Source organism: Anas platyrhynchos, chromosome 1 (assembly GCF_047663525.1).
Source record: "Anas platyrhynchos isolate ZD024472 breed Pekin duck chromosome 1, IASCAAS_PekinDuck_T2T, whole genome shotgun sequence".
Classification (NCBI taxonomy): domain Eukaryota; kingdom Metazoa; phylum Chordata; class Aves; order Anseriformes; family Anatidae; genus Anas; species Anas platyrhynchos.
This window is the reverse complement of record NC_092587.1, coordinates 97,239,980-97,256,143: the sequence shown is the minus strand read 5'-3', so window position 1 is coordinate 97,256,143 and position 16,164 is coordinate 97,239,980. Positions and strand designations below refer to the sequence as shown.

The 16,164-nt window shown below is 50.5% G+C and overlaps 1 protein-coding gene and 1 long non-coding RNA gene across 2 annotated transcripts in view; one reads left to right on the top strand and one right to left on the bottom strand.

Annotated features, from left to right (window-relative positions):
* The window catches only part of CD80 (CD80 molecule), a 23,728-nt gene extending 7,564 nt beyond the window's left edge, over positions 1 to 16,164 (bottom strand). The window contains exons 1-3 of the mRNA XM_005017637.5: positions 15,820 to 16,164; positions 4,299 to 4,640; positions 1,481 to 1,762 (exon numbers count right to left, since the gene is read on the bottom strand). Coding sequence (XP_005017694.3) covers positions 1,481 to 1,762; positions 4,299 to 4,640; positions 15,820 to 15,904 — 709 coding nt within the window. The 5' untranslated portion in view covers positions 15,905 to 16,164. The remainder of the gene's footprint in view (positions 1 to 1,480; positions 1,763 to 4,298; positions 4,641 to 15,819) is intronic.
* On the top strand, positions 4,635 to 10,381 carry LOC110352331 (uncharacterized). The gene is made up of 2 exons (XR_002401155.4): positions 4,635 to 8,497; positions 9,005 to 10,381. It is a non-coding gene; the product is annotated as an uncharacterized lncRNA (long non-coding RNA).

Below are 16,164 nucleotides of genomic sequence, written 5' to 3'. Positions count from 1 at the left end.
TGGAGATAACTGTTCTGCTACTCAAAAATGAGAGTAGGTAACAGGCCGTTTGTGTACCACACAGGACAACCCTAATTCAATGGAAAGGACACACCAGGTACATGTTCACAGTCTTCAGATTTTCATATTCTGCTTCTAGTGCAATTAAGCTTGATTCAACTCCTAAGACCCTAGCCTGATCCACTGCACAATCTGGCCCCACGTGTCTCCCACTGTAGGTTTTGCCTCCTGGGTTTACCAGAAGCTATATTCATTCTGTCTAGAACTCTGTGTTCATGGAAAACTCATTTAGCAGACCATTTGCATTGTACCAAAGTGGGACTGGTTACACTTCTTAAAAGCCGAAAGGCAGGGTTTTTGTGGCTGCTGTTCTCATTGCCGATTGCTTCCTTTTCTGAGAACGTGACGACAGTGTATTGTTATTACTACTATTTTTTTTGTTGTTGCTCTCCTTTTCTATGCAGTATGATATTTGTAACCTCCTTCTATTATGATCTCTAGGGAGATTATGCGCTACATTCAGTAATAACCAAAATTCATAAAGCACTAGTTTCTGGCATTCGTCCTGAAACTGAATGGCACCTCTCCTCACAAGCCCCTTCGACTTCAGTAAGATTGATGAATAAGGTACCTTGATGAATAAGGTAAAATTCCCTAGGATAACCAACAGCACTTCACTAGTTTCCCTTGAAGATGCCTGTATCTCTACAGTGAAACCATCAGACCCAGAGACATATTTTAAAATACTTTTTCTGGTAACAACATAAAAAAAAAAAACAATCCTTTTGGCATTAAGAATTTTATTGTGCATCTCTTTCTACTGCAAAAACATGTGGACTGTAGCATGCTGCCTTGCCTCATGCTGTTTCCACTTGTCCCTCAAGTTTTTCAAGGCACACACTTACCTATTATTTTATCAATTTTAAGCCAAGCACAAGCAATTTTATCCATATGACTTAACCCTATATTTAATGTATGTATGAAAGCAGAATTTTGTCTAGACCACAGCTGATGGTTTCTGTCACTAAAGCAAGAAGAAACACGCTTGTTAAATGAGGAAATTGTAAGCACAGCCTGTGGCATTTGAGGCACACACGTTTCTCAAGTCCCTCCATTCAGATACCTGGTCTGTGTCACGCAGTTGGCAGCAAGACCATGCTGGTACAGACAGGCACTGAATGGAGCCGATCCCAACCTGTGTGAGCCACTGAGGCTGTGGGATCCGGCCACCCTGTCAACCCACCTGTGGCCCACCACAGAGCAGCAGGAAGCCAAAGCCACATCTGCTCACCAGAAACAGCTATAACTGCTCCACCATCCCTGCTGTCTTAGAGCCATTGAAATATTTTGGTGTGCAGCTCACAGGTGGGATCATTGGTCGTCCTTGCATGAACAGGTATACAAACATCTACTGCTTTCTCAAAGAGGCCAATCAGCAGGTTCAGCAAAGCATTTTTGTAATACAATTATGGAAACCTACTTAGAAGCAAACTGGTGGACTTGACAAAGCCATTGTATTCAACGGAGCAAGTGAGGTTGATGTCTTTGGTCACGTTGAGATGCAGCTTCCCTGTGACATTGTATGGGCTGAGGCTGGACTCAGACACCCAGGTGGTATTCCAGACGAGGGACCCGTTGTTGAAGAATCCAGAGATTTTGGGTTTGGGGAAACCTCCATAAGAAGAGCATGTTACCACCATCTCCGTTGATTCACAAGTAGTATTAATGACATCTGATGTTATGTTTGGCTCACTGAAGTCAGCTGAAGAAAGAAAGATTGAGAAACCATTCTGTCAGATTCCCCACAGTCCTGGTCACCCATGGTAAAAGTAAAGACTCTCCCATGGGACACTCTCCCTCTGTGGTAATCTGTTTGGCCTTTCTTGTGCCCTAGCATCCTCCCCCCCAGCCTTGTAGTGTTGACCTTTGCTTCTTCTCCTTCCTGATCACTATCCCAGGTGTCACAAACTTTGTGATGCCACCTCTCCAGTGTTGCTGTTCCTCTCTACATACAGCAGTTTGTGGAGCAACAGAGTCATAAGACTGGACTGAATATGAAGCAGTGGAACAAAAATCTGTATTAGAGGCAATGGAAGATTATTTCCTCCCCCCACACACTCTGCCCTGTCCTTTCCCACCCTGAAGCTCACAGAGGGTCCATCTCTGGTGTGGGGGAGAGTTAGTCACACGTTGGCCTCTCAGCCACGATGGCCAGTACCAGAATAAATTATAGTTTCTTTATGAGAGCCCCCAGATGGCTCAGCTGAGAGCAAGACCCAGTCATACTGGTAATTGCAAAGATGCACAGCAATCCATAGGTCCTCCTCTGACAAACACAGACCGTGTTCCCACCAGACTTTTTTGGCATTGCCATAATTGGTTTTTGGAGCTTTCCCACCCACCCACACAGCTTGTTTCATGCCTTCCCTCTGCTTTAGATGTATTGGTGCAAGTGTTTCTGAGGCTTCATGGTCAAATAGGTGAGAAAACAGGTATGGGTGAAGGTGGAGAAAAAGCTGGGTTCATTGGTAGCCTGGATCCCTTTGCCAGTCTGGTTCATTGCATGACTAAACAGTTGCATCGGCACTACTGGGGATGCCCACGGGTTGCAGTAAGTAGCCTCAGCGGAGGCAAAAGGTGGAACGGGGACTATTTAAGGCAGCACTTCCGTGGGACAAAACCTCTGTGGGACCACAGATTGGGCAAGACAAGGACCAGTCAGAAGCAGCAGTGCAACGTGTGGCTCCTGGTGGGTGTGCATCCACCAGTACCACTGCTTCCAAAGGCACCAAACTGCCCCTCTCTCCCTCCCACCCCTGCCAGCTCCAAGTCCACAGCCTGCCCACTCCCTACAGCCCCAGCCATGGCCAGGCTACACAGAGAGCTGCAGCATGTTGCTTATCGCACTGCAGAACAGCCCTTTTTGGAGCAGCTACGGTTGTGTCTGCAGTTGCTCCCTGCCTGACTCACACTTTGGCCACATGAGTGACAGGACCTGCAGAAGGCAGCCTACAAAGGCAAGGAAATGGGGAACGGTCCCTTATGATCATAACATGTCTTCCATGGCCTAAGCTGACCATGAAACCATAGTCTGGGCTAGTGAAATAGACTTGCTCAACATTGCATGGCCAACCAGTGGCAGACACAGACCCGGCTCTCCTTCCAGGCCCGCTGTTGAGCAATACACTGTTGACATCCAGTTTGACATCTGGAAAGTCCCTTCAAACCTCCCAGTCTGCTTCACCGAAGCTCCCTGATCAGTCATCAGGGCATAACGCTGCTCCACCTCTCTCGCTCAGGGTAGCCTGGCTCCAGCTGTGGCAAAGGGAGCTTTCCCTTTGCTGGTTCCCACAATAACTTATCCCCTCAGCAATACTCCCCTCCACTGCTAGGGAGGGTTCCAGCAGTGCAGCACCATTTTTTACTTATTGGTTCCCAAAAGGATCACTGAATTGGTCTCATTGCGTGTATGTCCAACATTCATTCACCCAAGTAGGCAGGCAGTGGCCAAACCTCAAGAACTTGTGGTGGCTTTTTTTTTTTCCCCTGACAAATGTTCATTCAAGGTAGGGAATGCTCATTCAGTGGTTCTCTGGAGGATTTCTGGAGCTCTGCTGCTGAAGGTATTCAAATCTGTTTAAATATATATATTTACACACACACATGTTACCAGTATCTCTGCTTTTGGTTGAAACCAACCACGACAAAAACAAGTGGCGCAAGTGGAAAATAATGTCAGCGGAACTTTCTGCAGCCTCCAACAACAGATTCAGATTCGTTTTGAGCAAAGGAACTTGGGTTTTGCCTTTGAGGTAGAAAGCCTCAAGTCTCCAGCCTCAGGCTGTGGAGCTGCCGTGCAGCCCCCGCGTGGGCCAGCCCCACGGGAGATGCCTCTGGGGCCAAGGAGAAGCAGCACCACCCCGCTCCACCTGTGGCTTGGGTGCTTCCCATGCACCGAGGGTCTCAGCTTTGCCCAAAAGACAGCAGGGGGCAGAGGTGGCCCAGGGCACCCAGTGGCAGTGGGACCTGGGAGATGGCCTTTCCCAAGAGGGTGTCATCAAGGGGAGCGTGGTGGTGGGAGAGGAAAGGGCAATTTTCTGTATCTGGGGTGGTTTTGGAAGGACGAGAGGAAGGCTGCCTGAAGGGAAATACAGGGGACTTAACAGACTTTCTGGTGCTGTTTTAGGCTTCCCGATGAAAAGCTACCTGCTACACTATGCCTAAAGCTTCAAGGAGTGCCCTTTTCCCCTAGGGGCTGGTGCCAGAAAGCCTCGGGTGCAGGGAGGCAGCCCACCTACCTGTAACAGAGAGGGACACGGGCGCATCACACACAACGCGGGGTGAGAAGTCTTGTGAAATTCTGAGGTTCTGAACCACACACTGGTAAGTGCCATTGTCCAGGATTTCCACAGGGTAGATCCACAGGGTGAGGTTCTTGCTGTCCAGCTCTGTCCGGTTCACGTACTGGTCGTAATCTGGGATCTTCTTCCCCTCCGAGTAGGCCAGCACCACCTCCCTGGTGTTCCTCTGCCAGTAGACCCGGTAGTTGCTCAGGCTTTCCGAGCTGGGGATCTCATGGCAACAAGGCAGGCCGACCTTCTCCCCGACTTTGCTCTTGACTTCCTTCGGCAGCGCGCAGCCTGTACGGGGGCAAACAGAAGGCAGTGAGACAGGGGTGCAGCCCTGGGGCAGGGCCTGCTGTGGAGAGCTCACCTATCTCGGCTCTGTCTGCACCCCCTTACCTACCTCGCCCCTCGCCTCACCTACAGCTTCAGCTCTCCTTGAGGGGAGGACTGCCTTGGCGGCGCCTTTTTATATGATGCTCCAGCCCTTCTCATGATCGCCAGCAGGCACGCAATGATTTCAGCATGAATTACCAAAAGCAAAGGCAGGAGACTTACTTGCCTGAAAATAAGCTCTGGTGCTGCTTTCAACACCACACCTCAGAGTGAAGAGTTGCCATGATCGTTGGGTGAAATGATAAAAACATACGTGCTCCAGCTGCTGCCTCCTCTGTTCTCCCTTTTCAGAGCTCGGTGTTGGGAAAGTCTCTGCTCTAACTTTGTGGTCCCTGCATCCCAAATATGGCCACAGTGGTTGATTAGACTGGGGGATTTGCTTTTTGATTTATTTTTTTTTTTTTTAAAAACAACACACAAACAGCCTTTTAAGATCCCAGAAGCTAGAAGCAGCCCTACGATAACAAACTGTGGTTAGAGCCACACTTTTATCATAATACTAGCGTGGTATTAACAAGTAAACATTTTTTTCCTAGCCTAGCTAAAACGAATTAATATTTTTGAAGGCCCATGGGGATTACCTGTAAACCAGCACAGGTATTCCCAAACTCCCTCCTGGCACTGTGTACAGGTGTGCACCTTCAGTGACAAGCTGGGGCTCTTGCAAGAGGAAAATGTGCACATTACTGCTGACCTTTGACCAAGCTGGCAGTAATCCCACTGCTTCACGTTACTACTTCCCTTCCTCTTTGCAGTGGGTGCTGACAGGCACCGGGCTACAGACACCGCAAGGGAGCCACCGAGCCAGGGGCTCCTGCAGCACTGTATTGGCTTGCAGCCCTGTGCAAGGCCAGGGTAGATGCGTCTGCCTTTTCCTGGGTCTGTGTAGCCTCTGGGGTGATGCTCATCCCCTGCACACCCTAGTCCACAAGGCCGGGTTGTTTTGGGGTTGCCCTGCTTGCCTAGGCCTCACTGCCTCAGCACTTATCTCCAGTAGAGGAGGGAGCCAGACTGACCTCTTGCACTCCACTGACTGACAGCAGAGAAATAAGGAATCAGGCGGATGCAGAGAATATTCAGACTCCCTCTTCCTTCCCTGCAGAGACCTCAGGAAACACATCTGAGCGGTGCTGGGAAGGCCCTGAACAGGGAGAGCTCCCTGAGTGCAGTGCCAACCGCTGGCGGCGGCGAGCCTCAGTTTAGCAGTCCCGAGCCCTGACAGGGCATGAAAGGAGCTCCCACCCCGTCCCCCGCAGCACAGCTCTCCCCGTCCCTCCTGCACGCTTCGTGCCAGCTTTATCTCACCACTTCGCTCATCTTCCAAAGGGAAGGAGGTGATAGTTTCCGACACGATTTCCCCCCACCTGTACTTCCCCTTACAATGCATCACAGGCATGACTACAGCCAGACCGGGGCACGGCGCAGGCCCACTCAGCCCACTGACCTGTGGCAGAAAGCCACTGGCCCAAAAGCATAGAAAAAGCAGTTCTTGCACGCTACACGGGATGAGACCTGGCATACCCCAACATGTGGCAGTCACAAATTTAGGGGCTTCCTGACGTTGGCAGCTTATTGCTACTGCTGGAGCTACCTTCCACAAATAGGCTGTGCCCCTTCAGGAACACACGTATATTTTTGGCTTCCGCAGCAAAACTCCCGTGGGTTACATGACTTGATTACATGCTGTGTGAAAAAGCATTTCCTTCTGGTTACTTTAAAAGCGACCCATTTGGGACGGTGATTCTCAAAGTTCCTCCTGCTGTGCACTTGTGTGTGTGTGTCTGTGTGTGTTTTTCCTCGACCACTTCTTTGCCTGTTCTCACAGTTCAGCTCTTACTATTGCTGGCGAGACCTCCAGGAGCAGCCAGGAAAGCTTCGGGACTGTGGATCCTGGTGATAACAATGCAGTCGAGTGTGTATTTTCTATTTTCTTTTGCAGCAATAGGGGAAGAGTAGGCGTACAGTAAATGTCAGTGAGACATCGCATCATGAGTTGCATGAGGTTCTCCGCGCCTTGCCCCAAAGAGTCTCCTTTGCAACCAAAAGGAGAACAAAAACCTCCTCGGCAGTACATGTGCAGGGGCTGGAAACTCCTGCTGATGTCACATCTACCCTTACAAGGCTCTGCACCCTTGAAACTGCAACCTGAATGCTACAGGCCTGAAGGAACCAAGGTCCATGAAGAGTCATTCAGTCCCACAAAAGTCCCCTTTCACTTTAAAGGTGAACTGCAAAGCAAAAATGAAAACTCAGTTCTGTCCCATTTCTGCGCTGAATGCTCTCCATAACCAGGCTGCGGGGGAGGTATCCACCATGGAAATAATTTTTAATGACTTTTCTAGAAAAAGAAATAAGCCACCCTCCTGCACACCGCGAAGCCTGCCTGCTCACTGGGCACTCGTGTTGCTCCTCCGCTGGCAGCCCGCCGTGCTGAACCAAGGAAAGGGCTGACCAAACAGCAGAAAAAGTGTGTTTCATTCAAACTACTCCTAAACACAACAGGGCTGATTAGAAGAGAAAGGTGAATTTAGAGGAAAAGCATCCTTCCTTGTTCACTCTGAAACGGAGGGCGGAAAGTCTGTAGAGCTCACGTTTTTTAAGGAGAGTCTTTAACAATCTTTAATTCTTAACAAAACCTTTAACCAGATTTCCCCCTTTCCTTCATCCCTTGTGGCAGCCAGGTTTCAGAAATTCCCCTGGCCACAGAGAGCTTGGTTCTGCTGGCCAGGCTGCACAGGAGAGCGGCTTGCCTCTGGGACAGAGCACTGCTGAGACATTTGCCTGTAAAAAGCAGCGAAAGACCACACAAGGCTTTAGAGGAGCGGGGTCAGGCTGCTGGAAACTTCAGTTAATTCCCTGGGAAAGGAGAGCCCGAAGCCATCTCCTTCCCTTCCACCCACCACTTCTCTATCCTGCTGAGCCATTTTGACATTTTTTTTTGGCCTCACCTTGTGTCACCTCGCTCCACACACAACCCACAAGGCAAGCCACACAGAGGGAAAGGTCCTTCGTGGTGGACCTGGAGTCCCTCGCCCCTCTGAGTAAGCAGCATGTAAGACAGTGCACCTGTACATTTTTCCAAATGACACTTCTACAAAAAGCTCTGTCAGGCTTTTATGTTAGTTTAAAAATTGAGAAATTTGAAGAGCTCAACTGGACTGGACTCTCCCCGTTGGTCTTTTCTTTACCCCAGGAAATTTTACCAGTGAGCGATCAGATTCTTTCAAGGATTTCCATGAAGATAAAACTCAGCAAATATCCTGTGCTACACTTGAACACTGAAAGAAATACCTCATATGTCATCTAACCCACACTGTGAATATACTGAAAAGAGCCCAACAGATGCTCAGATAATTCCTGTGTGGAGACACTGGGACAAAATCACTGCCTCACTCTGCATTTCACTACAAAGACCTCATGAAATGAGAAAGACCAGATGAAACAGAGAAAAGCAGGTGCTGACTGCCCTCTTCAGAGAGCCTGGGACTGGCTACTAACCTGCACACAAGTGCCTGGGAAGTCTCCAAGGGTCCTGCTGCCCAGGCTTGATTTCAGCACGCAGGGAGGTCTCAGCACACAGAGAAAAGAGGAATGCTCCTTTCCCCTTTCGTAAACTCCAGCCCAGCCCTCGGTAATGAATTAATTACTGCCGCTATCCATCCCTCAGCTGTTCTGCACTGCTCTGGCAAAGAGAAGCAGCTGTGAACCGAATTTGGTTCACGGTGTCACAGTTTAGCTGGTGTCACGGTGACCTTCTGGTAGGTCCTGTTCACTTACTCATCCCAGATGTGGTGAGGGAGGAGGGTTAAGGGCATCCTGAAGAAAAGCTGCCACACACTTCATCTGGCAGCAGCTCCATTCCAGCTCATTGCCTCACACGTGCTCACCCTTGGCAAGTGTGCCCGCAGCAGGGCAGAACCGGGATTGATCCTACTTTACGATGTCATGTCAGGCCTGAGACACGGAGCGGGGGCAAAGAGGTTTTCTAAAAGTTCAGCTCTGCTTGGTTTTGAGCCATAACGTGGGGGTGCCCTGCTCAGCAGTTTCAGCTCTGCTTCCTACCTTTGTGTGCTTCCATCCTCACAGCCACGCTCCTGCTGAGCAAAGCACCAACCTTGCTCTGCCCGGCCTTATACAGCTCAGTTTGGCAACAGCGTTGATGTCCCTGGCATATCTTTTGACTTCTTGTGCCCCACTCCTTCAGCTGCCTTTTTTCCATTTAATGTTATTATTATTTATTATTTTTAATTTTGTTTCTTTTTCAGAGGAGAAATCCTTGGAATCACGAAGCAGCTGTGAAAAGCAGAGGAGACCTTTCTGCATCTACAGACAGCAAGACAGCACATCTCAGGGGATGTGCACTAAGCCCATTTTTCCAGCAGGCTGTTAACCCGGGGCCCTAGTGATGACGAATCGGAAAGTATCAATCTTATTTGTCTCCCTGATGACACCTTGCTAAGAAGTTATGTGCTGCGGGCAACACTCGCTTCAGAGAAGCTCACGCGGCTGTCCCAACACGTGTGCTGTCAGGTGTGGGCTTGGTTTCTCGGACATGCACCGCTCCCATCAGGTCCTGCCAAAGCCTTCCTCCCTCTGGCTAGAGTTGCATTGGCAGGTTCCTGACAAAAACACCAGAAACTTAATTTCACTCCCTCTTGGTTATCTTTATGCCATGAAAACCAGGCAGATGGAGGAGAGAGTGTCACGGTGACCTTCTGGTAGGTCCTGTTCACTTACTCATCCCAGATGTGGGGAGGGAGGTAGCGACTAAATCGCTGCTCTGACAAAAACCTGGCCTTGAAGAAACTCCACGGATCATGAAAACTTGCACTATCTGCAATTAGCAACTGAGAAGGTGAAAGGGAATCTGAAGCACTTTGGTGAAGGGGCTCCCTGCAGCGCTGGGGCAACTCCCGCCAGCCAGTCCTCCTCCCCCCTGCTCCTGCCCTGCCCGAGTCCTGTTTCGGAACTTCTCGAGATAACAATCTGCCGCTCTCTGAGTCACGAGTGCCTCGCGCTGGGACAAGCCCACCGCTTGGGTATGTCCAGTCTGTTTTGCTTATAAGATGAGTAAGATTGCAACTCTTCACATCACAAGTCAGTTGGCAAATTTCTGATCTTGGTGCTAGCCAGGAGGTCGCCTCCGAGCACGGAGCTGGAGAGGAGAAGTCAAAGTACTTGGGGGGAACAGTGATGACGACTAAATCATTTCTGAATATCCTCCCCTTTGCCGCAGAGCCCTCTGCATGGATGTTGCTCAGGGAGGAAAGGAAGGAGGGCTTCCTTATTTTCTTACCTCCTGTCAGTGTATATGAGGAGGGACACTGGGGATGGGGGCATTTCTGATTTGGGGAAAGGAGAGAAGGGAAGAGTCTTTCCGAGCCTTCCCCCTTTCTCCTTTCCCTGCACTGGGAGTAGGTGACCCAGCTAGATGAAAAAGGGCAGGGGAAACAAAAAATCTGGATGCCTTTGGAGGATTTGCATGTCTTAGTTCCGTTCAAGCTCAAATCCCTGCATCTGGCTCAGCACTCTTACAATTTCCCAGTTCGGGACAGAAACTAGATGTGGCAGTTGTGTAAGACAGGCCTTTGGGGGAGATTTGTAGCACATGAAGACAAAAATAAATTTGTTAATTTTTTTTTCCCCTGGAGCCTTTGTCCCTTGCTGACTGGATCTCTTTGTACTTCCTCTATATTTATCTCCCAGCTGAAGATGTCCTCAGATCATTCTCTGAATTCCTCCAGCGCTCCTGCCATCAGTACTGCAGTCCTCACAGCAAACCTTTTGAAGTCAAGGTCCCCCCACTGCTTAAGGCCCCCATTTTCTTCGGTGCTCACTAAATATCACTGCCTCACATGCTCGCCACGTAGCCAGCCCCTCTTGAAACTAACAGGAGGTGAAAACGCCCAGTGACCAGGAAAATCCAGTGTTATACCTCTCACGTAAGAATTAGAGAAGTCGCAGTTTTTATTTGTCTGAAGTGCTTGCCTGTCGCCACAGCAATATGTATGTACCTGTGCTGTGACTAAGCCGCAGGCCTGCCAGCACAAATCCTGTTCACACACCGCGGTACCTGCTCTGGCACTAACTCAGCGGCGCTCTGCAGATGGTGAGCTTGTCACAGCCCCTCGGCTAGAGCAAAGATTGAACAGCCCTGGATAAAAGCGTCGCCTGGCAAACGGATATTAAAGAGAAGGATGGCTAACCAAACCAGAACAGAGCGGCCCAGGGGTGTCTGAAAGCTGCAGAAACCGCAGAGGGAGTGAAATGATGCTTCGGCAGGGACTGCTCGGGCGCTGCAGGTAGCAGCCGGCAGCATCGCAGCTCGGGGCTCCCCGCCGGTGGCAAGCAGCGGCTGACAGCACGGTCTGCTCAGGGAGCAGTGTGCGAGGAACAGGGATGAAGTCTCGGTCTGTCAGGCATGTAAAATTACACCAGAGGGTACCTGCTACGGAGAGAGCTCAGCAGTGTGCAGAGGGACCGGCCTCGATGGTCTTTTCTAGCTTTTTATATGACACAGGGGCATTTGGGGCACGGACGGCTTTTGAGCACCGTGTAGCTAGAGGTGCCACCCAGCAGTCAGCAATTTTATTTTCAGCCAGGGAGTCCCCTGGGACGAATGATATTTTAAAAGCATAACAGTGAAAAAGCAGAAGCAGAGCCCGTGGCATTTCCGCGTTGGGAAAGATTTACATATTCTCAAATGACCTCCTGAGACTCCTGATATCGATGCCCCTCCAAGGGGACAGAACGGCTACAATTCAGCATAAAGTTCATATCCTTAAAAGCAAAACCAACTTCCTTTCGTCAACAAACAGATTTAAGTGTGTCTAATGCATCTGCCTTGCCACATCATGAAGAATACCATGTTGAAGGCACGCAGTGCTTATGGGAGGAAACGTGTTAGAAAGGATGGAGCATTTCTGTGAAGGTGGAAATTCTCCTCCAGCCTGGCACAACTTTGGGGTGCAGCTGGATGAAAGGGAAAAAAGGAAGCAAAAAGGATAAAAAGTGGAAAACGAAAATTAAAAAAAAAAAAAAAGTAAAAAAGGGGGAAAAAGAGGTAAAAGGAAACTCTGCCAGGCCCAGCGCGGAGAGCAGCAGGGTGTATGCCCTATTACTTACACCACCAACCACACCTGTATCTGGGCCTTGAGGCAGCACCGAGTGGGAAAGGTGTGAGGGCGTGTAGGGCAGCCACTTCTGCTGGTAATCGCCCTCAGCGTGCACAAATTTCGGCCCCAAACTTTGCATGTTTAAATGCAGGAATGCCTGACATTCACATTGTAAAAGGGCTGCAAATACCTTGGCGATCCAAGAAATGCAAAAAAGGTTTTGGCCTCAGAGTAAAGAGCTCGCCGGAGGTATTTGTGTTCATTCTGCTCTAACTGGAAAAAGGAAACAATGTGGGTGAAAGAAATGTTGCACAGCTAACTTTACGAACTCTATATACGTGCATATAACTATAATTTGACTGTAGGAATTTCACTTGTCTGTTCAATTTATTTTTTCTCCCCCAAAGAGCTCTCTCATTTAAAAAAAAAAAGCCAGAAATAGTAAAGCAGTCTATAAGCAAAAGCCTGTAGATGGGTTTCTGTTTCTCCAGACAGGCTGTTAGAGCAGGTTTCATTCTGGATAGACAGACAGACAGAGAAAGGAGTTCCTCAGTTCCGCTGCCATAGCTATTTAACCGAAGACATTTCTTTTCTGTGTATCTGGAATGGGGGGAGGAGACAGAAACTGGTCCGAAAAAAGAAAGAAAAAAAAAGCTGAAGACAGCAAGAGTGATAAGATAGAAACTCAATTTGCATCCAGTGTCAAAGTGGGCAAAGCTTGTACATAAAGAAAAATTTCTGCCACCTCCACCACGCAATCTGCCCTCAGCACAACCTGTACCGGAGCTGGCACGGAAATCAGCTGCGAAGCACCTGGAGCTCACTACTTGCTGCTTGAACATTTGGGAGAGGCCGTGAAACAGGTAATCTTTCTTCACCTCAAGGCTCATTACCCCCTTCCAAAACCTAGCTCCACTCTGAGCACTTTATCGGTATTAACACGCGAGAGGGGATTCCCAGAGTGAGTTACTTGTGGGCAAACATTCGTTCGCGATGCCGAGGGAAGTGAATATTCCCCCCTGCCCTCCCCAACTCTCCAATAACTCAGAAAAGCCGTAGGGATTTTCCTCAGAACTTCCCAAAAATTTCACGGCTGTGAAGAAACCGAGAACGGGACTGCCTCCGGTCAGATGAAAAGACTCCAGGGAAGCCTAAAAGGAATATTCCACGGACACAGGCCAGGGGTGGCTGGGTCCCAGCTACCAGTGCCTACGCCAGCTTCATGCCCGGGGCAGGGAAAGGTCATTGTGGGAGACTTCAAGTGATATTTTCCCATTATAACAACCTCGAACGGGGCTGGAGAACATGGCCATCCTGCGATTAGTAGGTGGGTGTGAATGGCAGGAGAAAAGCAAGCCCATAAGGATACCAGCATTGCATTCAGACCATAAATAAGTAAGTTTGTGCTGTAATCAAGGATGTAATCAAGGCTGTTCTGCCCCTTTTCCACCGTGCTGAGACGACAGGGCGTTCGTGCTCATCAGTGTCTCCAGCAGCAGACGACATCTTGGGAGCAGCTCTAAATTACAGTGATATTTCAGGGGGTCACCTCAGGTGAACGGCAGAGTAGCAAAATTCAATGTAGGGGGAAACAAATATATCGAGGCAGCTTGGGCGTGCATCATTTCCTATACAGTACAATCTTCAAATCATCCTTTTTAATTAATCCCCACCTCAATGCTCTCTACTGCCACCATGTAAAAATTCAGCCTGACATTCCCAATATGACCATTTTATGGACATACAGCATAGGGAGAGCACCCGCTTTCACCCCAGCGTGCTCTTTGGCCTTTCAGAGCACTGCAGCAGGAAGGTGTGCAAGCACCAGGACACACGGGCCGAGCCCGAGGATGCACGATGGAGCCACAGGCTGTGGGTGCCCACGCCATGCTGTGCCGTGGTGATCAGCAGCCCCAGACAGGGTCGGTTCTGAAGATGCTGGCCCTGGTGACCTGCTCAACAGGGCAGGGAAACTCACTGGCAGGGCCACGACTCCCAAGGCTTCACTGTTTTGCCACGAGAAGATCTGGGGCCGGTCCTTGCGGTCTCTATGGGTGCCCTCAGGAAGGCATCACCTAAAAATCCTGGTGAGGCTTTTAAAACTGCTCGTATGTGGATACCGTACCATGGATTTTTAAGCATCACTAATGCAGGAATACCTCTTTGGGAGAGAAAGGTGGCAGGGTACGTATGTGTGCATAGGGAGGGAGAAAGAAAGTGCATCGGCTGTGCTGCCCTCATCAGTCTGCCAAGCGACCCGCTCCCGAGGCACCAGGCCCCCCGCCGCCTCACCGCGTGGGAAGCATCTAACAATTACACCCCAAAAGCTGATGCAAAGCTTCCAAAATAGCTTTTTGCTTGCTCTGCGTCTTGCCAAGTTAACCCTGGAATTTTGAAATCAATCAGATTTAGAGAAGTAACTCAGCTCAGCCGCAGGCTGACCAAAGCCTACGCTTGGTGTCTCCCGGCCCAGACACCTCTCCCCACCGCTCCCAGCTGATCCCCAGGCCCTCGGGGCTGTCGTGCTGCCTACTTTGAGCCCCCTCACAGCCCGCTCCCCCTTGCTGTTGGCTGGGCACAATGTGGGGCCTGCAGCTTCCACGCAGCAGGCAAGAATAACGCAGTTCTGCCTTCCTGCAGGATTTGGTCGAAACGGGGCAGGGTGTACAAAAGTTATAAGCAGGGGCCTGAGAAACAGGTGGAGAGACAGCCAGTGGGATGAACTAGTGTTCCCTTAGTAAAACATGCCAAGAAAAGTACAGTAACTGCAGGGACTCCTAGTTTGCTAATATTATCAACCCCCTATTTCCAGTACTGCTTATTAGCATCAAGTGGTATATCACCATCCCTGGAAGTCTTTAAAAGACGTTTAGATGTAGAGCTTAGGGATATGGTTTAGTGGGGACTGTTAGTGTTAGGTCAGAGGTTGGACTCGATGATCTTGAGGTCTCTTCCAACCTATAAATTCTGTGATTCTGTGATCTGGCTGCTGCCCATCTTTGGTCTTGGAATCAGCACCCCTTCCAGAAGAACTGCAGGGCTGCTGAATTATCGCCTGCTTGTTATTACATTAAAACACCAGCTCTTAAATTACAGAGGGAGAGGCAGTTCTGCACGTGGCAGGTTATTTGCCGACAGAAATGCGGGCACAACATGCCCATGGCTGACATGTGCTTCACAAGCGCAGAGGTCAGCGAAGGAGCGCGGGGGAAAGCGTCGAGCACAGATCTCATGAGGGGGGCCCGAGGCTGCCTTCTTCCCAGGCGAGCCCCGTGATTGCATCCCTGCTCAATTCTCTGAGTTTTGTTTTAAGATTCTGAGACTGAAAGTCAAAACGAAACCCAGCGGAGAGCATCAGATATCTCACAGTTTCACAACAGCACCATGAAAACCTCCTAATTCTGCATTATTTTTAATGGGAGCCCCGCTTCAGCCCAGGTTGGCTCCCAGGTATCGTTAGCTGCCGTGACACACCAGGACCGCCGGTAAGCACAGCCTGTTTCACACCCGTAACAAATCCCAGCTCGGGAGTGAGCTTCGTGTGGTTTCAGGGTTAACATTTCACACAGCATAGAGGACTGAACCCCGAGCCTCCTGAGGTCAGGGCTATCTGTGGTCTTTGGCGAGCGTTGTGGCAGGTTCATGGGGACAGCCCTCGCTGTCCTCCAACATGGAGCCGTGCTGCTGGAGGGAGCCCTGGCATGCAGCTGCACAGCCCACCACCCTGCCCCGTCTCCCCTCCACAAACTCAGTTTCAGCCAAAAAAATGCAGAAACCACTGCCCCTCGGGGCCAACATGACGCTTCCTCCCCGCCGGGTAGGCTGGGGGGTCCCACCATGTGCCCCTGTGGGCATCAGCCACCCCGCCAACACCCAACGTCCTCCCACCCAGGTGAGGAGACTGCCCGGCACCTCCAGCCTGGCACCTGCAAGCATCTCCCTCGGTGCTGGTTGATTTTACTTACCCAAAGTGACGAGGTGAAGCATGACGAGCGCGAGTCCGAGCCACCTCTTCAGTGGCCATCCGGCCATCACCGCCAGGCACCCCATCTGCGTGCCGCGCTGGGCTGGCAGCCACAGCACCCGTGAGCTCCCGACACCTGCTGCCTCCCCAAAAACCCAACTCAAGTCAGCCTCCCGCTCTGTCCCCGTCACTGCGGGGCTTCACCAGGCGAGCGAGGCCTCCCGGTGCCGCAGGGAAGAGGCAGGGGCTCAGCACCAGGCCATGGGCACCCGGTGGCCGTTGGCCTCGCCCGGGGACTTTGTCTCCCTGCCGGGGTGCTGGGGGAAGGCCGGGCGGCGCGCAGGCG